Genomic DNA, 24444 nt, shown 5'->3' on the forward strand with positions numbered 1-24444 from the left:
AGATATACGCCAACGCACCCATGCGAGTTCGAGATCGGCGATCGTCGGAGCAAGGCAGCGTCGGTGGCGACGAAGGCGATGAAGCCTGCCCCCTGGAAGCACTCGAATCGAGACCACGTGGCATAACCTCCGCTTGTAGAAGCCTAGACCATGCGCCAATAACTTGTCCCTTGAATTTAAAAAAAAAAAAAAATGTCTTGAAAAGGCAGAACAGTTACTGTAGTAGCAGCTTGTCTTCATGTTATTTATTTACAAAGACTGCTATCTCAGTTTTTTACACATCACATGTGTAAATACAATTGTTCAGGACCTTGAAAAAAATGCATGTCTACGCAATTTTTTTTTTTCAATTGTTCAGCACCGAGTCTGCGCAGATACCCTTTAAGTTCATTCCAAAAATGCACGTTCTGCAGAAAAGTGGAAAACAAACAAAAGAAAACGAAAACAATTCTGAATTGATCAGACGGGCACAATTTTTGGAAGACGTGACCATGGATATGGGTGCCAGAACACTCGAACCGGTGTGAACTATCTTATTTACGCAGCAGGATGACACGATTTCAAGTGCGACGATTAATGTTCGAGAGGGGCTGCAGTGATAGAACATGCGCATGCGAAATAGGCGAACAAGTTGGTTATAGCAACGAAGTATAAGCACTATTACCTTTTTTTTTAAAACAGTTTCTAACATAATTGTGGCGGGTCCACCAAACAACCAACACATATTCGAATCTCACCGAAGTTTTATGTGCAGTCAGTCAACATTCTTTTGTCAAGTTGCTGAACATGCGTCGGAGACACCACAGTTTTCGAAAAGCTTGTTGCAGATTGTTTCAAAGTGCGTGTGCCATTTTAAATCTGCTGTGAGAGTTACACCAATGTATTTAAACTACATAACACTTAGAAACTTGGACCATGAAGAGGATGTTTCTTATTTGAAAAGGTCGTGACTACAGTCTTTCTAAAGTTTGCTATGTTTCACTCCCGTTTTAAGAAGGAAAAAAAAAAAACACAATTCAGTGTATCCTGATCTTGAGTATTAGAGACAGTTCTACAGATAATGCATTGCATGCTTCTCTACCATTTATATTGCTACGTGCCAGTGCATGGAGTTGAAGAAGACAAAGCAGATAGACTGGCGTGAGCTAATCGGTGTGGCTGGCGCTGCTCGCTTAACCGGCTGTAAATGCATTGGTGACTACCCCTCCGAGTCGGTCTCCTTCTCGTAACATATTTGGTGAAGTTGTGCAATTCCCGTCCTCGCCACGGAACTCCGAAGCGGACGCTCCCTCGTGGCTTACAACATGACCACTCAAGACTCGGCTACATCCTCTCCGGTTGCCCGGCCATCTGCCCGGCCTGTCAATCCAGCGCCCGCAACAACTTTCGTGACGCTTCCCGCGCTCAAAGACCCCGACCTGTTCTCGGGCAGCGATGGTTCCGACGTCGAACAGTGGCTACGTCTCTACGAAGGCGTCAGTGCCACTTACAGGTGGGATCCCACTCTTATGCTCGCAAATGTCATCTTTTATCTCGACGGAACCCCTTGTGTTAGGTTTGACAATCAAGAGCATAAGAGCATGACATAACAAGCTGGGACAGCGTCAAAGAAAAGATCTGTGAGCTTTTTGGCAACATCTCTGGTGGTCCTGAAGCTGCGAAAAATGAGTTGTCGACTCGCGCACAACCTTCCACGGAGCCCTACATCGGTTACATTCAGGCTGTCCTCTCACTATGCCGCCAAGTTGACGAAAACATGTCTGAACCAGAAAAAGTTGCGCATATCCTAAAGGGTATCGCCGACGATGCGTTCAACTTGTTGGTATTCAACAATGTGTCATCTGTTGATGAGATCATTCAAGAATGCCGCCGGTTCCAACAACCTAAAGGCAGACGCATTTCCCATCAGTTCCAGCGCCTTTCGAACACCACTGCGACGTCCTCGTGTCTCGACACATATCATCTACGAGACACCTGTGACAACTTGACACGAATGGTCAGGCGGGAACTTGAAGAGGCTGCTCCAGCTAAGGTGGGACCAACGCCCCCTGACCCCTCTCCTCCAATTACGTTGCCTCTCATTCAAACAGTTGCCGGCAGGAAATCGCCAGCTTGGGAATTCACTCTATCTCACCGCCTCCCCGCACCAACTACCAGCCCCAATACATGCCTGCACGTCCCTTCCCGACCGGCTCTCTCTCAACGTTCCGTAATCCGTCCGCATGGCGAACACACCATGACAAGCCGATCTGCTTCTCGTGTCACAGAATTGGGCACATTTCTCGCTATTGCAGGAACCGCTGGGTCCTCTTGCACAACCGTCCTCTCGTCCCTTCTATGCGCGTCCTGAGAACAGCCGCGACCATGAGAACAGCCGCGACCAGTTTGCCCAGGAACCTCCTTCTGAACACCGCTACACCCACTCTCCATACCCCCCGAAGTCGCCAGTCTCGTTCTCCACAGCCCCGCCGACCGTCTTCCCCCGCCTTCCCACGAGGTTCCCCGACGGAAAACTAAGTGTTGCAGCCCACGGAGGTGGCGCTGCATCGCTCGTACTGACCGAAAATTCTTTCTTGACGATACCGACAAAACGGAACCTTATAGATGTACAAGTAGACAGCGTACATGTCACTGCTCTTGTCGACACCGGCGCTCAACTTTCCGTGATGACGAGTGATTTTCGCCGCAAGCTCAAGAAGGTTCTCACACCTGCGACCACTCAGTTCGTCCGTGTTGCGGATGGTGGAATAGCATCTATCGTTGGAATGTGCTCCGCTCGTGTGAGCATTGCGGATCGACACACATTTGTTCTCTTCACTGTCTTTGATAAATGCCCCCACGACGTAATCTTAGGCCTCGACTTCCTGTCCGCGCATTCTGCCCTCATAGACTGTTCGACCAGTACGCTCTGTCTACACTTGCCCGCAACAGAACCTCTTGCACAATGGCAGAGTCTCCTCTGCACAACGGGACACGCGCTCCTCCTTGCACAGACACAGACCTACATAGAGCTCGTCTCAATACCACCAGAACCCGATGGTGACTATGTTCTGACCCCTATCACCGATGTCCTTATAAACCGCGGCATTATATTACCGCACACCATTCTGTCCATTGCAGGAAATTCTACGTGCCTCCCAGTTGTCAACTTTAGCTTGACACCTCAAGTTCTGCCGCAAGGGATCTCTTTGGCATTGCTCTGCACCTTAGAAGACAATGCGGTAGATGTTTTTGCGATGGCCGCTCCTTCTGACCCCCACGCTCAACATCAATCTGCCACTTGCTCCGACAGGGCTATTACGTCGATGATCGCTTCCAACTTGACGCCGCAGCAGGCTGATGAGCTCCATCGGGTTCTGCTGTCCTACATCGACGTTTTTGACCTCAGCGACCGTCCGTTGGCGAAAACTACCGGTATGACCCACCGCAAACACTGGTAATGAGCATCCTATTCATAGGCGTCCATATCGGGTGTCGGCGGCCGAGCGTCATATTATCTAAAGTGAGGTTGACAAAATGCTCGCCAAGGACATCATTGAGCCATCTTGCAGTCCTTGGGCTTCTCCTGTAGTGCTAGTCCGCAAGAAAGACGGTACATGGCGTTTCTGCGTTGATTATCGACACCTCAACAAAATTACCTTAAAAGACGTCTACCCTCTGCCACGAATAGATGATGCGCTTGATTGCCTCTATGGGTCCCACTATTTTTCCTCCATGGACCTTTGTTCCAGCTACTGGCAGATAGAGGTAGATGAAATGGACCGTGAAAAGACGGCATTCATCACTCCCGATGGCCTATATCAGTTCAAGGTCATGCCCTTCGGCCTTTGTAACGTTCCAGCCACCTTCCAAGGAATGATGGACTCCCTGCTCAGAGGATTCAAATGGTCCACCTGTTTGTGCTACTTGGACGACGTCATCGTCTTTTCACCAACATTTGAGACTCGTATAGAGCTTCTCTCAGCCATCTTAGGAATCTTCCGTTGCGCTGGCCTGCAGCTCAACTCGTGCAAATGTCACTTTGGATGCCATCAAATCACAGTACTTGGCCATTTAGTAGACGCCAATAGTGTACAACCAGACCCGGCAAAAATCAGCACCGTCAAAAACTTTCCTGTACCACGATCTGCGAAGGGTGTATGCAGCTTTATCGGACTACGCTCCTACTTCCGACGCTTCGTGAAAAATTTTGTGCACATAGCGAGGCCGCTTACGCAGCTCCTCAAGAAAAAAGTCCCGTTTTAATGGGGCTCCGAAGAGGCTTCTGCGTTCTCGACTCTCGTCGCTCTTCTCACTACTCCTTCGATTCTGGCACATTTCAACTCTGCTGCCCCTACGGAAATACGTACAGATGCGAGTGGACATGGCATTGGTGCAGTGCTGGCTCAGAAACAACATGGCCATGATTGCGTTATTGCATATGCCAGCCGCCTCCTATCCGCCTCTGAACGTAACTATTCGATCACAGAGCGTAAGTGCTTGGCTCTTGTATGGGCGGTGGTGAAATTTCGACCTTATCTATATAGATGCCCATTTTCGGTAGTTACCGACCACCACGCGCTCTGCTGGCTCAACTCTCTTAAAGATCCATCAGGCCGCCTTGGTCGCTGGGCTTTGCGCCTGCAAGAGTTTTCCTATTCGGTGGTCTACAAATCTGGCCGCCTACACCATGATGCCGATTGCCTCTCCCGGTACCCTGTCGACAATCCTGAGGACACTGACGAGCCCACGGAGAACTCTATCTTGTCAGTGTCCGACTTCCTTAATATTGGGGAAGAACAGAAGCGTGATCCAGTGCTGCTTAACATCATCAGCTGTATGGAATCCTCCCCAAATGATGCTTCCGTCCGCTACTTTGTCCTTCAAAAGGGTGTGCTATACCATCGCGATTTCCGACCATACGGGCCCGACCTTCTCATTGTTGTGCCTAAGCATTTGCGCCGCTGTGTTCTCACGGAACTTGACGACGCTCCCACGGCTGGACACCTTGGCGTATCCCGCACGTACGAGCGCGTCCGGCCCCGTTTTTTCTGGCCAGGCCTTGCTTGCTCGCTCGGTACGCCGATATGTCACCACGTGTGACCTATGTCAACGTCATAAAACACCGTCGCTGCTACCCGCTGGCCATCTTCAACCAATTGACATACCCGCGGAACCATTTTACCGTGTTGGGTTAGACCTGCTTGGTCCTTTTCCCACATCAACATTGGGAAACAAATGGATAGCCGTTATTGCAGACTACGCTACACGCTATGCTATTACGCGAGCTCTACCGACCAGCTGTGCAACCGACGTCGCTGACTTCTTGTTATGGGACGTTATATTGATTCACGGTGCTCCGAGACAGCTTCTCACAGGCCGTGGCCGTACATTTCTATCCCAAGTCATCGCCGACATTCTGCGTTCTTGTTCCACGCAACACACACTGACAACCGCTTACCACCCTCAAACAAACGGCCTCACGGAACGATTTAACCGTACTCTAACAAATATGCTCGCTATGTACGTGTCGCCCGACCACCGAGACTGGGACCTTGCCTTACCCTACGCGACTTTCACGTATAATTCATCCCGTAACGACACAGCGGGTTTTTCGCCGTTCTACTTATTGTACGGAAGAGAGCCGACTTTACCACTGGACACAATCATTTCAGCTCACACCTCATCCACCAGTGAGTATGCCTGCGACGCAATTGCGCGAGCCGATCATGCCTGTCAGCTCGCTCGCGCTCGGCTGATGGCGTCGCAAACCAACCAATGCTGTCGGTACGATGCGGAACATAGAGACGTACATTTCGCTCCCGGTACCCTCCTTTTACTCTGGTCCCCTCATCGTCGGCTGGGCCTATCAGAAAAACTTCTGTCTCATTACACGGGACCCTACCGTATATTGTGTCAAGTAACACCTGTCAGCACGAGATCAGCCCCATCTATCCATCATCATCTACTATGCGGTCCGGTGATATTGTACACGTCTCGGGGATCAAGCTCTATAAGAATGTGTCAGATAACGACCTTTAAAGCACCGGGACTGTGCCTCCGCCTCCGGGGGTCATGCTACGTGCCAGTGCATAGAGTTGAAGAAGACAAAGCAGATAGACCGGCGCGAGCTAATCGGTGTGGCTGGTGCTGCTCGGTTTACCGGCTGTAAATACATCGTGACTACCCCTCCGAGTCGGTCTCCTTCTCGTAACAATATAAATAATAAACAACAGTGGACCAAGAACCACACCTTGAGGCCTCTTCCTGATGTGATATGTACTTCAGATGATTTCGCATCGTTAAGCGTAACAAATTTTGAGCGTGACAGCTAGTCTGCTATCCAATCAACTAGCTTGTTTAATAGGAAAAATTTGTGAAAAAGCTGAATATTTAGCTTGGGAAACCATGTAAAATATCTTTGAATAGTCAATACATATGACATCAACCTGTTTTCAGTGGTTAAGGGAAGAAGCAATGTCCTGCGTAAATCGAAGGAACTGTGTAACAGCAGAATAGCCAAAACGAAAGCCGTGCTGTGATCGTGAAAATATATTGTGTGAATTTAGGTATTCTACAATGCATTTGTCATAATTATGTTCTAAAAGTTCAGAGTTGATAGAAAGCAAAAATATATATCTATAATTTGGTATTATTTACTTGTTTCCGCACATAAATACGGGCTCTACATTTGCTAATTTCCACAGCTGCGGACTGTTGCGGAGATTGTTAGTTTTTTAAATATTATATTAAGATAGCACAACATTCTGAATACCACTTCAGAAACATATTCGGAAACAACATTCGAAATGAGATCGTTTCGAAGGCTCAAGATTTAGTATGAGGTTATGTACTCCAGAAGAGATTAATTTAAGATGGAAAAAAGCAGGTAGTTTGGTGCACGCGGAAACTGAAGGAGTGATGCTGTTTTCGGTATACAAAAACAGGTTTGAAGTAATTATTAGAGGTATTTGCTATAGCTTGAGGATTTGAAGAGGACTGGCCATTGAGAATAAAGATGAGGGCATAGACGATGCAGGACTAATCGAGTTCTAGAACCTGGATGGATTTTTTCATAAATGTAGCGAAGGCATTGCTAAAGTAGTAGTTTTTACCTCTTTCATTTTAGCTTGTAGTTTACTTTTCAGTGCATTAAATGAAGAAGCATTATCATACCACTTAGAATGATGATTCTTACTTGAGCGTTTTATGTGATGAGTGAGATGAATTATATATTTGTGGTACCATGGGTGTCTTGGGTGGCATTGAATATATATTTAAGGTACATACTTTGATAGGCCTTCACGCACAATGTCACAAAAGGTAGGAAGGAACACATCTACACTGTGAAAGACACGAGGTCCGTTCGATTCGCCTGCACCACGTGAACCAGTTCACGAGGTGCTGCACTTTGCCATTCCTTTCAGCGGTGCAGCATTGACGACCTCTGAACCCTGCCATTCGTTTCGAAAGGTGCAGAAAAGGTGCAGCACTGGTTCACAATTTTCTTGCACCTCCTACGCTGACGGTGCCGGCTTGGTGCAGCCGTGCGTGCAGATGAGCAGACGACGCAGCACTTAGGCGTAGGTGGCTTAGGCGCCGTACCCACCTCTACAAAGGCGGTGTGTTTTTTTCAAGATGTTTGCGCCTCATAAACTGTCCGCGTGTGCGTTTCGCCATAGGTCGGTGTTTGCTGAATGGTGTAAATTAACTGAAAAGAAATAAGGTCAACACCTTGTCGGCACATTGTCATTTGTTTCGGGTGTCGTGCTGTGCCTGCACCGCTGAACTCACGCTGCACAATTTCTGAACTTCGTGTGCACAGTCGTGAACCAGTTCCGACTGGTGCAAATGAATCGAACGGACCTACTATAACATTCAAATTCCTCAAAAGATGAGGCTTCGCTGTTCCACAAGATATGGTCAGCACACTCGGAGCTAGTTCATACCATCTTGCTTTAATAAACTACCCGCGAGTGTTTTTCGTACTAAATCAAAAGTCATACTGAAGCAACTTCTTCATTGCATTAATCTTAAGCTCCTTGGTTATACTTGTTCTTTTTCTCGGGTACATGCATGATCGGTATCAGAACCTAAAGTTGTGTTTTTTTTTTTCTCTATCTACCCCCTCTTTTTTGCCCCTACTTCCCCGCCCCCAGCGCTGGGTAGCAAACCAGATGCCAATATCTGGTTAACCTCCCGGCCTTTCCTTTCTCTCTCTCTCTCTTGTAAAGGTTGCCATGTTGCATCAGGTTATGCGTTGCCGTTGGTGTACTAAAGGAACTATAATTATTGTTTTTCTTATTTTTTTCTCTCTTTACTCAGCACGCATTATAACGATGTTATAATGATTTGTCATGTTATTTGTTTTTTTCCTCTTCTTTGCATCATCAAATATTTAATGATGTTTCATTAATGTATGATCAAATGTCAAGCTAGGTGATGCTACTTGTCTTAGTATCAGTTTTATTTTTTCTTGCATTGCTGTACTAGCACGTCTTTATTTTGTATACATATGCAAAAAAAAAAAAGTGTCTGCGTCTATGTGGTTATATATATTAAGACTTGTGGTGTGCTGTCTGTCGCCTCTGCCCTTCAAGCCCAAGTAGGCTTTGGCAAACCAATTTTGTATTTCTGTGATGCTTTTCCAAAATGATATTAAAAGATTAATATTGTTATTAATAATAATATTGATATAATATACTAGTTAGAGTGTCCATTACTGAAGTGTTATGAACATAAGAAATTTTAAAGCAGTTTTGATATCAGGTCTTTAAGGAGAACACTCCAAGTTTGAGGTGACTTGAACAGGTTTATGGTCAGAAAACCTTTCGACGGCCTCTTATTTTACACCGTAAGATATGAGCACGGAGCCCCATAACGAGCTTAGTCCGCAGCCGAATTTTTTTCATATAATCTCGTAAAACTGCAAAAAGTAATATATGCAAATACAGCCGCTCCTGAAAAAAAGATATGTGTTTATTATAGCGTGTATAGCAGGGAACACGAGCCGTTCGCTGAAGAATGCAGAAATATTGCACGCGAGCACTCGCCACCACGCCGTTATAATCAAAATTCACAGTTGTAGATCGAGCCATGCAGCCTCCTACCTCAGCGTCAAGGTACTCGGCTGCTGACCCGCAGGGCGCGGGTTCGAATCCCGGCTGCGGCGGCTGCATTTCCGATGGAGGCGGAAATGTTGTAGGCCCGTGTGCTCAGATTTGGGTGCACGTTAAAGAACCCCAGGTGGTCTAAATTTCCGGAGCCCTCCACTACGGCGTCTCTCATAATCATATAGTGGTTTTGGGACGTTAAACCCCACATATCAATCAATTACCTCAGCGTCTCTTCATACTCCTTCCAGCAAAAGACAAACAGGGCTTCCTTTCTGTTTAAGGAGCAATCTAGGGCAGGTATCTCAGGTGGAGGGATGCATTGCATATGCCCTCCATACGATGTAGATGGGCAGTTCATTTCATCTCTGCTTCAGCAGTGTTTTTTGCTAGCGTTCGCGAAATTTTATCCATGGGAATAGCATATAGTATGCGTAGGAAAGTTATTGATTGGACTTTACTCAAAACATGACAGAGACGGTGACAGCCTGTAGAAAGTGTTCATATGATTCTTCTTGCAATAAAAAAAATATACAAAGACCCTCGAAGCAGGCTGGCCTTTTTTATGCATCGCCTTTGCTATAAAGAATTATTTGTCGGGAGAATGAAGTTATCTGGAGCCTATTCCTTTGGTTTTGTTCTCTATTACACTCCCTTCAGCACATTTCTTACAGGCTATAACTCTTTGACATTTATGCACAGCCATTTTATCCACAGACATTTATGATGTCATAGAGCACGATTGCGACGTGAGCTCTCAGCCTGGTTTCTGACCTTTATTTTTTGTATGCTACTCCCTGTTATTTCTACTCGTGCAGTCGGAAACTCCCAACATACACTGTAATCACAAGTTCGTTACCTGGGAATACTGTTACGGAGCTCGCAAACACACGGAAGAGAGAAATGAGCGTATTTCCTATATTTACATGCCAAAGTGACGCTTCAGAGCTGCCAGTCTCTCGCGCGGCGAGTCCACTTCTTTTTCATCGAACTGTTGTCCACGACGGTAGAGCCATGCCCACTGCCTCGTAATATCACCCCCGGCGAACAAAGCGCCGTCACGGCGCCCCTAAGTCAATCAGGACTGGCAGTATAGTAGGGCTTTAGGCGCGACACATGAACAACATCAGTAGATGGTGTAGCAGAGGATGAGTGCGGTTGAACGGGAGTGATGAGGTAGTCGACGTCGGTGACCTTGCGGAGAACTTTGTAGGGTCCTGTGTATCGTGGGAGGAGCTTCTCGCACAAACCTTCACGTCGATACGGCGTCCAGAGTAGGACAAGAGAGTCATCAGGGTAGTCAACGTCGCGGTGCGAGTCATCGTAGCGGACTTTTTGTGCGGCCTGAGAAGCACTGAGCCGAGTGTGCGCGATTTGGCGAGCGACGCGGGCTCGAGAAGCAGCGTCCTGCGCATAGACCGTTGGTTGGATAGTAGCAGAAGGAAGGAGTGTGTCGAATGGCAACGCAGGGTTGCAGCCGTACAAAAGAAAGAATGGAGAGTAGCCGGCGGTGTCATGTCTTGACGAATTATATGCAAATGTAACGTAGGGGAGCATTGCGTCCCAGTCACGGTGGTCAGCAGAGACGTACATAGACAACATGTCTGTAAGAGTTCGGTTGAGACGCTCCGTGAGACCGTTAGTCTGGGGATGGTAGGCAGTAGTAAGGTGATGTTCGGTAGAGCAGCTCCGGAGGATTTCGTCGATAACTTTTGCGAGGAAGCAGCGGCCCCGATCCGTCAAAAGCTGGCGCGGAGCTCCATACCGCAGAATGACGTCATTTAGGAGAAAGTCTGCGACGTCTGTAGCGCAGCTAGTTGGCAATGCACGAGTTATCGCGTATCTGGTCGCATAGTCGGTTGCGACAGCGATCCACTTGTTGCCTGACACGGACGTCGGGAAAGGTCCGAGCAAGTCGAGGCCGATGCGGAAGAATGGTTCCGGGGGAATGTCGATAGGTTGGAGCAGGCCAGCCGGACGGAGAGCAGGACGTTTCCGACGCTGGCAGCGCTCGCAAGCAGCGACATAACGGCGCACAAATTTATACATGCCAGGCCAAAAGAACCGTTGCCGCACGCGGTGATAGGTGCGTGAAAAACCCAGGTGTCCCGCCGTCGGTGCGTCATGCAGATGTTGAAGAATAGTGGCACGCATGTGTTGGGGAATAACTAACAAATATTCCGGGCCATCAGACTTCATGTTGCGACGATACAGAATGTCGTTGCGAAGGACATATTGACGGAGAGAAGGGTCGGAATGTCCTGAAGATACTCGCTGAATGACCTTCTTGAGGGTTGCGTCCCGGCGCTGCTCTGTGCCGATGTCGTGCAAATCAGATATGGCGAGCACACAAGAATCGCCTTCATGGACAGCGAGGCTAGTAGGGTCCACCGGATAACGCGAGAGACAATCAGCATCTTGGTGCAACCTGCCCGACTTATAAATTACGTCGAAGTTATACTCCTGGAGACGTAGAGCCCAGCGACCTAGGCGGCCAGTTGGGTCCTTGAGCGACGACAGCCAACACAGAGCGTGGTGGTCCGTAATAACTGAAAACTCGCGGCCATACAAGTAGGGGCGAAATTTCGCTACAGCCCAGACCAACGCAAGACACTCGCGCTCTGTTATCGAATAGTTTCGCTCAGATGTGGAGAGAAGGCGGCTGGCATACGCAATAACACGCGTTTGGCCTCCCTGGTGTTGAGCGAGGACGGCGCCGATTCCGTGAGCACTGGCGTCTGTGCGTACTTCAGTCGTCGCAGACGGGTCAAAGTGAGCCAGTATTGGTGGTGAAATGAGCAGGTCGATCAGCGTGGAAAACGCAGCTGCTTGGTCTTGGCCCCACGAGAAGGGCACGTTCTTTTTGAGAAGATCAGTTAGTGGTCGTGCAATTGTAGCGAAATCGCGTATAAAGCGGCGGAAGTACGAGCATAAGCCCACAAAACTCCGAACATCTTTGGTTGAAGAAGGCAGAGGGAAATTCTTGACAGCGCTAATCTTGTCAGGGTCAGGTCGGACGCCAGCAGCACTTACAAGATGACCAAGGATCGTGATTTGTTGTCGGCCGAAATTGCACTTTTTCGAGTTCAGCTGGAGTCCTGCTCGACGAAAAACGGCTAAAATGGTCGACAAACGAGTTAAGTGAGTTTCAAATGTTGGGGAAAAAACAATCACATCGTCGAGGTAGCAAAGACAGATGGACCATTTATAACCACGAAGAAGAGAGTCCATCATGCGTTCGAACGTTGCCGGGGCGTTGCACAGCCCAAAAGGCATAACCTTGAACTGATAAAGGCCGTCCGGTGTGATGAAGGCAGTCTTTTCTCGGTCTAAGTCGTCGACAGAAATTTGCCAGTAGCCCGAACGCAGATCAATAGATGAGAAGTATCGCGCGCCATGAAGGCAATCAAGGGCGTCGTCGATTCGTGGCAGCGGATATACGTCTTTGCGGGTTATCTTGTTCAAGGCACGGTAGTCAACGCAAAATCTCCAGCTGCCATCCTTCTTTTTCACTAAAACAACAGGTGACGCCCATGGACTTGAAGAGGCCTCTATGACTCCTTTGGAGAGCATTTTCTCGACTTCTCGTTGTATGACCTGGCGTTCGGACTGGGAAACACGATACGGTCGCCGTCTAACAGGATTAGCATCGCCGGTATGTATTTGATGACGCACGAAGGACGTTTGACCTAAAGGGCGGTCATCGAAGTCGAAAATATCTCGGTAGGTAGTCAGAACGTGGTGAAGTTGCGCCAACTGACAGGGCAGAAGATCAGGGGCGATCATCATCGTGATTTCGTCGCTAGGTGCGTTTGCTCGGCTGGCTGCAGTATGGGACGAACAGTCTTCAGGGTCCAATGCCACGATGCTACATGCATCAAGTGGGGAAACGTGGGCTAACGAAATGCCTTGCGGGAGAACTTGGGTCGAACTACTGAAGTTAAGGAGCGGAAGCTGAACGTAGTTGTCCACAATAGTCACGATTGTATGCGGCACAGCAACACTTCGAGCCAAGAGCACATCCACCAATGGAGACACTATGTAGTCACCGTCAGGAAGAGCTGGTGATATCGTTAAGGCAACACACGTGGTGGCTTGCGGTGACAGCCGAACATAATCAACAGCGCACAAGCGGTGTGACGGTGAGGACGGCACAGGTCCAAGTCGAGGCAGTTCAAGTTGAAGAACGCCGGTTGCACAGTCGATGAGAGCAGCATGGGTGGACAAGAAATCTAAACCAAGAATTAGGTCATTTGGGCACTGCTCAATAACTGCAAAGAGAACAGATGTGGGGTGATCGGCGATAGTGATGCGTGCTGTGCACATTCCTGTGATGGCAAGACTTCTTCCGTCGGCGACACGAATAACGCCAGGGGCAGCCGGTGTGAGCACTTTCTTCAGGCGGCGACGAAGTCGGGCACTCATCACAGAAATATGCGCCCCAGTGTCAACAAGTGCAGAAACAGTCAGGCCGTCAACGTCGACGTCGATCAAATTTCGTCGTGTCGGCAGTACAAGGAGAGGATTTGAGGTCGGTACCGAGGATGCAGCTTCACCTCCAAGAGCTGCACCGCTTAGTTTCCCTGGTGAGAATTGAGCGGGGAGGTCGGGCGTCGTCGTAGAGGAGAAGGGGACGACGGGCGACGTCCTGGCGGCGAACGAGACTGGTGACGTCGAGGCGACGGTGAGCGGCTGTGCTGCGTATCAGGGGCATCGCAGGCGTAGGAATCGACGGGCAGAGGCCGGCGGTAGTTGTCGGCGATCGGCTCAGGAGGTTGGAAACGACGGTAGCTATCGGTGCGGCGAGCAGTGTTATACTGGTTTCGGGACGAAGACCAATGGTTGTGGCAATACCGTGCGACGTGACCTATGCGGCGGCAGTTAAAGCAGATCGGCCGATCATCCGCAGTTCTCCATTCGGCCGGATTGCGAGAGCGTGGATAAGACCTTTCTTGGGGTGGTGACCTGGGGCGAGGCGGCGACCTTGAACGGAAGCCAATTGGTCGAGACTGAGCAACGGCGCAGACATCGAAGCCCAAATTGCTCAGTTCTTCCCGCACAATCGACTGTACCAAGCAAACCTGAGGTACTTGCAAATCGACGTGGCCGTTGGCGGGAAGAGTAGGTGTAATTGCTTCGATTTCCCGCCGGACAATTCGCGTAATTTCAGACGCTGGTGAAGACTGCCGATGGGAGGACAGTCCATCTTCGCAGGAGGACGTCGCTGCGGTGTTCGGCAGTCGAGTAAATGATCTTGAAATCCGCCTGCTTTTGGCCAGTTCAAAACGCCGGCATTCCTCAATAATTTCGTCGACGGTCGCACAGTTCCGGCACATTAGCAGGTTGAACGCGTCGTCCGCTATGCCCTTGAGGACGTGGCCAACCTTGTCAGACTCCGACATGTCGTTGTCAACTTTACGACATAGAGCCAGCACGTCCTGTATATATGAGATATACGGCTCTGTGGACGTCTGAGCACGTATAGACAACTCCTTCTTTGCAGCCGCCTTTCGACCGATGGGCTTCCCAAATAAGTCGCGAAGCTTTTCCTTGAAGGTGTCCCAACTGCCGATCTCCTCCTCATGGTTCTCGTACCAGACTTTGGCCGTGCCTTTCAGGTAAAACAGCACATTGGCCAGCATAAGAGTCGGATCATACCGGTTGAGAGCACTGGTGCGTTCGTAGTCGGCTATCCAGTCGTCGACATCAACTTGGTCCGTACCGCAGAACGTTCCAGGATGCTTCGGATGCGTCAGCACGTACGTGGGTGGGGGTGGGGCCAGTGGAGGCGTTGCCGTGGATGGTGCGGGCGTCGCCGAGGCCGATGGAGAGGTGGCCGTGGGATCAGTCCCGTGTTCCATCACGGAAACTCCGATTTGACGACCACTGCGGAGCTCCGTTGTATGGCGCTTCGTTACCCAGCACTCCCACCAATTTGTTACGGAGCTCGCAAACACACGGAAGAGAGAAATGAGCGTATTTCCTATATTTACATGCCAAAGTGACGCTTCAGAGCTGCCAGTCTCTCGCGCGGCGAGTCCACTTCTTTTTCATCGAACTGTTGTCCACGACGGTAGAGCCATGCCCACTGCCTCGTAATAATACCATGCGAGATGTGAGGAAGAACGGGCGGGGAGGGGGTGAATGTATGGTAAAGCAGCGTAGAAAACAAATTACAACTGGTATTTCTCGTATAAGGACCATTCGGGAGTATGTGCCCTAATCATGTCATGTGAATCACTTTTGTGGCGTCACAAAGAGCGCCAAAACATCGAGACACTACAAAAGAGTATAACACTCTTGTTTATCATCAGAAACTGTTTCGAAGTCATATATAGACAGGGCATGCAAACATGAACACAGAAGAACAGCCGAGACACCACAAACGCTGCTCTGAAAAATCTTAAAGCTGCAGAAAAGGAAGTGATGTACTTTATGCTCAGATTCCTCGCTCGGGTTAAAATAAGACAAACGGTGGTCCGCCGCAAGTACTGCACGGCTGTGGCATGGTCTCTCCCGGAACTTCGGCGGCGGCGCGAATGGCGTCAGAAAAAACGGGTGGCGGCGCACAGCTTTACTTCTCATGAACGGAATTTCTGATGAGACAAACAAATGCTCGTGGTCCCTTTGAGTACGTCTTAAAAGGAATCTACTGTATATACTTTTTACATTTTGTTTTTGTTGCGTTTTTTTTCATTAGTGTGTTATTTCATTAATAAAGTGGAATGCTGGGCCAGTTGGTACCACATAATGTGGAAATAAAGGAGTGCACAAGGTAGAAGGAAAAGCACTTGACAGGAAAGACGCTCAGTTGAAGTAGATAAACATATACCTTTTCTTTCGGGGGAGGGGGGGGGGTGGAACCTTGAAGTGATGGTTGCGCCTGCGCGTTTGTGTTCTTGTGCAATGAATGTTTTCTAATAAAAGTTCAGTTGTAAGTGAGCGTCTTTCCTGTCAAGTGCTTTTCCTTCTACCTTGTGCGCCCATATATTTCCACATTGTGTTATTTCATGCTGCAAGTGATTATAGAAAATGTCGCGTGACGGCATGATTTTTCTACTTCATTTCTCTAAGCAAAGCTTCATTAGTAATGTATTTTTTTATTGTCATGCCTTAGTGGGGAACTCCATTTAAATATGACCTCCTAGGATTCTTTTAACATGTATATAATTGAATGTGCAGAAACGTTTGTATCTGTGTTGTGATGCACACTCAGACCTCATAATAATACAAACTTGCATCTTACACGAAAACAAATTTGCTATAACCTAAAATTCATTATGAAGCTGTATTCCTAACACTATATTGCTAGACTATTCTTCATTTACTTGATCATAACAGATGTTTCGTTATAATATTTGGGTTAGTTATATTGAGGTTTGAGTGTACAGTCGTCGACCAATTTTCCGACCCTAGTGGGGACCGGGAAACAGTCCGAAAAATCGAGCAGTTCGAAAAAATGGTCATGTCATGAAAGTGAAGTTTATTTGGTTTATAAAAGCCTAAAAAATCTCCTATAATGCAATGCTTCATGCTGTTCTTGGGGATGAGCAAGTTTGGTTCTATTTGGGCTATGGTAACAGCATTGGAGATTGCTGCCGCCAGCTGGTGCTGTAAAGCAATGTTCATGGCTCGATGGAACCAAACAAACGAAACTTGATGCAGGTCCCAAAAAAGATGCATGCAATGTCTTGCCTGTTTGATTGAATTTAACAGCACAGTGTGGGCTTCTTTCACCTGCACCGACACTGCACAGTACATAAGCCTCCGGCATTTCGCCACCATCAAAACGCTATTATCGCGGCCAAGATCATCTGTGTGTTCCAAGTCAGTATCTGAGTATTTGGTTTAGAAAAGCCTAAAAAATCTCCACTAATGCAATGCTTCATGCCGTTCTTGGGGATTAGCAAGTTTGGTTCTATTTGGGCTATGGTAACAGCATTGGCAATCGCTGCCGCCAGTTGGTGCTGTCAAGCAATGTTCATGGCTCGATGGAACCAAACAAACGAAACTTGATGCAGGTCCCAAAAAAGATGCATGCAATGTCTTGCCTGTTTGATTGGATTTAACAGCACAGTGTGGGCTTCTTTCACCTGCACCGACACTGCACAGTACGTAAGCCTCCGGCATTTCGCCACCATCAAAACGCTACTGTCGCGGCCAAGATCATCTGTGTGTTCCGAGTCAGTATCAGAGTACAGCGACCACGGAGTGCCACTGAGCAATGGCGAACAGCAGCGAACATGTGATGCGCACGACGGCTTACACTTGGCAGACACACAACTAACACGACTACGTGCGCAATGACGTCCAGAAAAACAAACGTCCAAAAACAACCTACCGGTGTATGAATGGTGATGAAAAGGCTGATTGGAAAAGAAATGTTTTGCCGTTTTGCTAGCCAAGGAAGATCAGGCATGGCCTTCAAAACAGGAAGATTGTGTGCGCTATCAATCTTGGAGGCTACACCTCTAGGCACCGCAAGCCTAACGTGACCAAACCAACAAAAAATTCAACATGGCTGCTTTCAAAATGGAGCGGCATAGCTCAAAAGAAACGATTTTGTCTGGAAAATCAAACTTCGGAATATGAATTCATCTAAAAAATCAATCGCGAAAATGCATTAGTGCAATGGGAACCTTGACGGTGCATTTGTGAAGTCCAAAATCTCCAACAAAGTCTGAATTTTCAGTCCAAAAAATCCGTTGTCGACTCTAGTTATGAAAATAAGTCTCGGCTCCGTGAAGATCTTTACTTATGAAAATAATGTCTCTGCTCCATGAAGATCTTTTGAAATTTAGCATATGTTAGTTAGCATATGTATTGTTTAAACCTCTCTTTTTTTTGGAGGGGGTTGGGGGGTTTTTCATGTAGTCCTATGTGACTACGTACTTTCTTCTTGCTATTGGAAAAATATTAAATTCTCTGGTGTGTTTATTTTTTTTTTCTTTTTCAAAGCAGTGCTACTGTCCAGGATTCAGAATCAAGGTCTCGAAGACCAGCATTTGCACCCATATCGGAAGATGGTGCCAACAGTGGATCAGACGAAGAGTCTGATGAAGATATGTCAGCTGAAGAAAGTGATGTGGAAGAGAGTGAAGAGGAGGTAAGTAATAGTTTGTTATAATAAAAATGATGGATATTATATAATGGAGTGGTACTGATTTTGTAAAATTTTATTCAATGGTTTGTTTTTACTCTTATTTATGCAGGGGCAGAATGGGTGTGCAGCAGCAGGCGAGGCTACGTCAGACGAAGATGACGATGGAGTTGACTTGGAACATGATGAGAACCTGGAAGACTCTGGTGATGATGGTAGTGGGGATGATGATGAAGAAGGCAAGTGTGTCGCCTATTTGTTCTGCTTTTCAGCGGTCAATTGCACTGGTGGCAATGATGTTGCTGATGGTGGAGGCAATTGTATTACTTCTCTGCTTGCTCCGGGTTTCAGCATTACATGTCCAGAAGATTGGAGAGGTGCTTTTTGGTGCTCATCTTTCGAGGAATAAATTTCATGCTTCTTAATAAGTTACAATAAAACTTCTTGAGCTTGTTGGGATTGGGACCCCAAAAAATCCTTTAATTAAGTATGTTTTCAAACAATTAACTGAACATGAAAAAAAAGATTCTGGGAACTTTGTATGATTGAAAGTAATTAAACATTTTACTGCAAATTGTGGGAAATGATGGTTTTTTGAAGCCTCAAGGCAATGCCACATAGTTATGTTGATGATTGATAAATTAAGCATACCATCCTCATTGCTTCAAGCTTAATCACAATGCAATAAAGTAATGACGTCAACAGCCACGATGCAGCTTTGGAGCTCGTACATGAAGCCAGTTTTTCTGTGCCTGCTACCGCACGGCATGAAAACTGTCTTGTTTTGACATGACATGAAACAGTGTACTTTGATAAGCACTGATGCTATCACATATTGCATTTGTTAAGAACAGCAAGTGTAAACACGGTGATATAGTTTAAGGCAGCAGCTGAAGCGATAGAATGACCTGTTGCTTCTCGCCAGTCACGAGGAAGCTTAGTAACATAGAGGTTAGTTTCCGGCAAGCATTTTTTTTTTTTAGCACCCCAGTTTTCTCAAGTCTGAGCAGCATGGCACACGAAGATGTGTTTGCATTGGCAATCTTACGATGTGCCATGCATCGATAAGCACACCTGTATGCACATGCAAAGCACGCTTAGCTTTCAACATGGCAGAAATACTCATGATGACTGCTGCATGGCAGATATACGTAAAGCCTATGGACTTGCTGTATAATTGAATTGTAGACTATCAATCTTATTTTGCCGAGGCTTAACCGTGATGCCATCCCATGCATTTCGTTCCACTTGGTATTTAAAAGGAGACATGACAGTGAAAATTATTTTTGTTATATATGGATATAAATTGATGAAATTTGGTGCACAGATGTGGTTTGTTAGGCTGATATCCCAATTGATGTTAGTTGTGAGCTATCTTTTACAGTTTTTGAGTTACAAGACATTGTAGACTGGTTGTCCTCCCTGAAATGAGTAGACTCAAGTTCATCGAGATTTTCTCAAAGATCTTCCCACAATTCACAGGGGCTCATTCAGTGCTATAGAGTTTTTACAGTCGAACCACTTTATAAGAGATATTGATATTAGAGACTAGTGGATAAAAGAGACACCAGTGTGCCTACAGTAACATATGGGTTGATCAAATATTTGCATACATGGTACCCTGCTTATAAGAGACATATCATATACGTAAAAGACAAGAATTGCTGCCCAGAGCATGCCTCTTATAAAGGGGTTTAACTATATAATGTATATGTAATGTTTAAATAAGCATGCAGCAAAGAGCGTGTGTAAAATACGATCATAAAAATGTGTATGAAGGGCAGGTAAATATGGACAGCTTTATAGCTCTTACCAATGTTTCAGGATTCAAGTTTGAAAAACAAGGTGACTTTATTTATTGCAAAAATTCATAGTGATGACAAATAGCAACTATGGGAAATAGGGCTGATAAAGCGAAGCTCAATGGTAATGGAGCTCAAAACTAAGAAAATGCGACTGCGAATACGGCTTTTTGAATTTGCTGTTAGAAAAATCCAACACTATGGCTATGTGAAGAGTGTGACAACTCTTCAATAATACCACTCTTTTCACACTGAACAATGAATTATCATTTAGTTCTCAGATATTTGCCAGTGGTTGCAATGGGACGTAACAGTATTTATTTTGATGTCTTAAGCTCTTGAGTTCGATTTGAAGTGTGTTTGCTATCTGGTTTTAGAAACATTTAGCCTTATATTGTGAAATAACCCTTCACCCAGAAGTTCATACTTCACTTGAATGAGTTCAGAACAGCACTCTCTTATGAGTGAAAAGACGTTCCTTTTCGAAAGAATTGTCATGGTGCACCTATGATGTGCAATGGCTACTTCTGTTTACGGGTGATGCTGCTATTGACTCCCTCATGTCAACATGAAGTGTTGAGTGAAAGTGCATTTTATATGGGGGTTCGTTGCAGATACTAGATTATCCTAAAATTGACCTCCTGAAGTTCTTTACCATGTACACTAAAATTTCTTTGATGTTTGCTACTAGCACTTTGTAAGTGCAGTAGTGCTAACTTAGCATTTTTATTGTACTTCATTCTAACTTGTTGATCATTACACATTGTTTTAAAGAGGCTGTTTGTTTATTACATCAATCATTAGAAACATCATCTCATGCATTGGCTTGAACTAAAATCTATTCATTGTCTACACCTTGCAGATAGGTACAAATGGAAGAAAAACATGAAGGAGAAAGCAGCAGAAGCCTTTCGTGCTCGATCCCAGAAGCAGCGGAACCTACAGTTTCTTATCTATGGAAATGGTAAGCCTCGTAATTTATATTGTTTTGAATTTGTGATAAGATTTGTTTTTGAGGTACATTCAAACCTTGTGGTAAATTAGAGCCAGAGCTACACAATTCTTACTACTGTGAATTATTTTCGAATCCCTGGTTAGTGGCCACAAGATTCAATGCATGACATGCCTGTCAACACTGAAAATGTCAACACTGTACGCTAGCACTGCTGGGGCAGTGCTTGCACTGCTGCAGCAAGGTTTTACTGTAGTATTTACTAATTGCTTACACTACTGGCAGAGTTTTTGCCTGCAACGTCTACTTTGAAAACTAAGTTCGAAAGCTTCATTAATCATGTTTTCCAACCAAAACACATCACGAATTTTGTCACACCAGCCATTATTAAATTCTTTATTTGACCTGAAAGAATGGGTGAATGGTCACATCATTACATGCTGACACAGGGAGGAGCAGGTAACATGCTGCCCACGTGTCACTACTGCATACCTGCCAATTATACTGATTTTCCCGTAAAATGTATGAATTTCGACTGCGCTTATGATTTTACGAATCTCGCCTGAAATTTCACGAAAAATATTTCATTTCCAATAAAAAATAAAATAAAATTAGTATAATAGCGTGGCCTCCGCAATTGCTGCGGCGCAATGCCGTAAGTAGTCGTGGAGTCCACAAAAACAGCGTTGTGCAATATTCTGCCACCAGGAGAGAACAATATGTATTGGTGTTATCATCACATACCTGCCAAGTCTCCCGAATTGTCTTGGTGACTCCCGGATTTTGACCGTTTCTTCTGTTTGTACGGTTGCCCTAAAGATTCCCCGGAAATCCAAATTTGTGTGCGAGATCTGGCCGCATTGACAAAAATGCAGTTCAGTTTTTGTGAGCTTACCGTATTTTATTATAAACGAACTTGAGAGGCGTTAATATAGACGTGCAGTTGTCTCGGTGATTTGAAACCGTGCGTGAAATTCCCCAGCCAAATTCATGTGTCCATCGCGCAAAAGTTCGAATGTTCCGAACGCTTTTCCTAATCGCGGCATGTGATATAAACTTTTGTACCGAAGTACGCGTGTTACCAGCGCATGCACTAGTCTTCTACAGTGCTGCGGTTGTCATTGCCAGAACTGCTGTGGACGAAACTGTGCGCGTGGCCAAGGCTCTATCAGCCAAAGCAACACTGCTTTCCGCAAACTCTGTGGACAAAACTGCGGCAGTTGCAATCATAGATAGCATAAAACAACTTAGTTTTGAAGGCACGCAGATTGAAAACAAAACTGCCGTTTACCGCAACCACCGCGCACAGAACCGCAGTCCCGGCGATGCGATAGCAATCTACGAGCTCCGGGCACGTGGCTGACGCAGCGTTATATTAAAGGCGGTAAAGACGTAAAAAAAAAAATCTAGAAGTGCTTTGGCGTTTCTGTCCAAAGAATCTAGTAGCGAGCAAAGCCAAAGCTATGAGCCACGCTTTCACAGCAGCCAGTTGCCCCGTCCCGTCTGTTCACGTGTGAAGACGTATGCGAGTTGTTCTGACTAAAATTGATTTTTTTTTGCTAGTTGCTTTGATGACCGGAAATTTCAGGAGCATTTGGGCTCTCACCTTGAGACTCTCACTTTAGTGGGAAACTGAGACAGCAACGCCGATGTTTGCATTTGCGTTTGCAACCCCCCCCACCCTGTCTTGTTTTTCGTGATGTTTTTTTTTCCGTTTTTTTGTTGCCAAAAATAAGGGGAAAATAATTGAGCGCGTCTCTTTGACTTATGGTGGTAAAACATGATAATGCTTGTCGTTAAAATAAATCTATCACAGCTATAAATTAAGAAAAAAAGTCGGTAGCCCCCTTCCCCGCTCAGGGGTTTTACGAATTTCTCTGTTGGCAAGTATGCTACTGTGTTGCAGAGAAGATGTCTTGTTTTCCGCAGGCTCACATTTCCATACCTGCCAACTCTCCCGAATTTTCCGGGAGACTCCCGAATTTGGACCTAATCTCCCGATTGTACAAATGTCATCTCGAATCTTCCGAAAAGTGGCCACCACAGCAGAGGCTGTTTTTTTTTTTTGCTCCCTTTTTAAGATCATGCGCCTACATCAGCCTTTTCTGCTGCAGCAGTGGCGGTGCTGCGGAAGAGCACTCGCCAAGGCTGGCCGCGAGAAGCGCTCGCGGCCTTACCGAAAGAAGGCGAGGGAAAAGGTAGTCTCAAAGGAAAAAGATTGCGGCACTGTATGTTCACGAGCGCTCCGATAACGAGACTGCGAGACTGTCGAGCACATTCCAGTTTCCAAAGGAGGGGTGGCTGGTATACCGGCGGTAGGCGGACCCCAATGTGCCTTGCACACTCCATATCGGCGTGCTTCGGAGAAACAGCGCCGACAGCCCCGCGTGTCGCATTCTTGTTGCTCCGGCCACCGTTCAGTTCACTTGCTTCCGTTGTGCCTAGCCAGAACTTCTTCTCCATCTTGGCCCCCACATTTTGTACGCTACGCCTACGCTGTCTGCCGTGGTTGTGGGGGTTGTGTGTTTCCAGAGTTCACTTAGAAGGTCGATGGCGGCGTCAAAATCAAAGAAGAAGTACTTGCAAGTGTTTCTGGACTCATACACAGCTGAGTTTCCGTGCTTTGTGACTTCGCGGAAAGGTGACAAGTACGGATTCTATACCATGTGTGCCTGTGATGTGACCGTGTCGCACGGCGGGAAGGCCGATATAAAGGTGAATATCGCTTCACAGAAGCATCAGAACTACGTTCTTGCTGCGGAAGGGCAAGGCAACATCGGTAGCTTTTTCCAAAAGAGCTGCGAAGACAGTGCGATCCGTGCAGAATGCCTATTCACGGGATTCCTTGTGGAACACAACTTGCCGCTAAGCGTTAGTGATCACACAGGGCCGTTGTTTCGGAAAATGTTCCCGAAGTGCGAGGACGCGAAGCTTTACGGGTGCGGACGTACGAAAACCACTGCCATCGTCGGAGAAATGGCTGCACATACCGGAAACACAATGGCGAAGGCTCTGAAACGCCGTGCTTTCGCAATCGCAGTGGACGGAAGAAACAACAGCGGGTCGCAACTGTACCCAATCGTGGCAATGTACTACGTAGAGGAATCGCGAAACGTGGAAAGCCGACTGTTTTGTTTGCAGGAACTCCATGGAGAGGCCACCGGACGAAAGATTGGAAACCTCATTCTGGACGCGCTCAAATCGCGTGGTATACCGATTGAGAACTGCATTGCATTTTCTGCCAACAATGCGAATGTGATGATCGGAAAAAAAAAAAAAACGGCGTGGCAGTTGTGCTAAAAGAAGCCCAAGATAATTTGATAGTCGTTGGCTGCCCGTGCCACCTTATAAATCTTGCGGCCAAGAAAGGAGCCGCATGCTTACCTGCAAAATTCGACAAGGTGCTCGTGGACATCTTCTACTACCTTGAGAAGAGCGCCAAGCGGAAAGACAGGCTTGTTGAATTTCAAGGGATGCACAACACGGAGGTGCGGAAGA

The 24444-nt window shown here is 46.7% G+C and overlaps 1 protein-coding gene across 3 annotated transcripts in view; it reads left to right on the plus strand.

The window, feature by feature from the left end:
- LOC119161430 (ribosome biogenesis protein BMS1 homolog) overlaps window positions 1-24444 on the plus strand; it is a 166620-nt gene that overhangs the window by 38911 nt on the left and 103265 nt on the right. For 2 of the 3 annotated variants that reach the window (XM_075879293.1, XM_075879295.1), the window contains exons 8-10: window positions 18051-18198; window positions 18305-18435; window positions 20861-20958. In XM_075879293.1, coding sequence (XP_075735408.1) covers window positions 18051-18198; window positions 18305-18435; window positions 20861-20958 — 377 coding nt within the window. The remainder of the gene's footprint in view (window positions 1-18050; window positions 18199-18304; window positions 18436-20860; window positions 20959-24444) is intronic. The other variant, XM_075879294.1, reaches the window with a different exon arrangement.

The sequence above is a fragment of the Rhipicephalus microplus genome, chromosome X (genome assembly GCF_043290135.1).
Source record: "Rhipicephalus microplus isolate Deutch F79 chromosome X, USDA_Rmic, whole genome shotgun sequence".
Taxonomy (NCBI): Eukaryota; Metazoa; Arthropoda; class Arachnida; order Ixodida; family Ixodidae; genus Rhipicephalus; species Rhipicephalus microplus.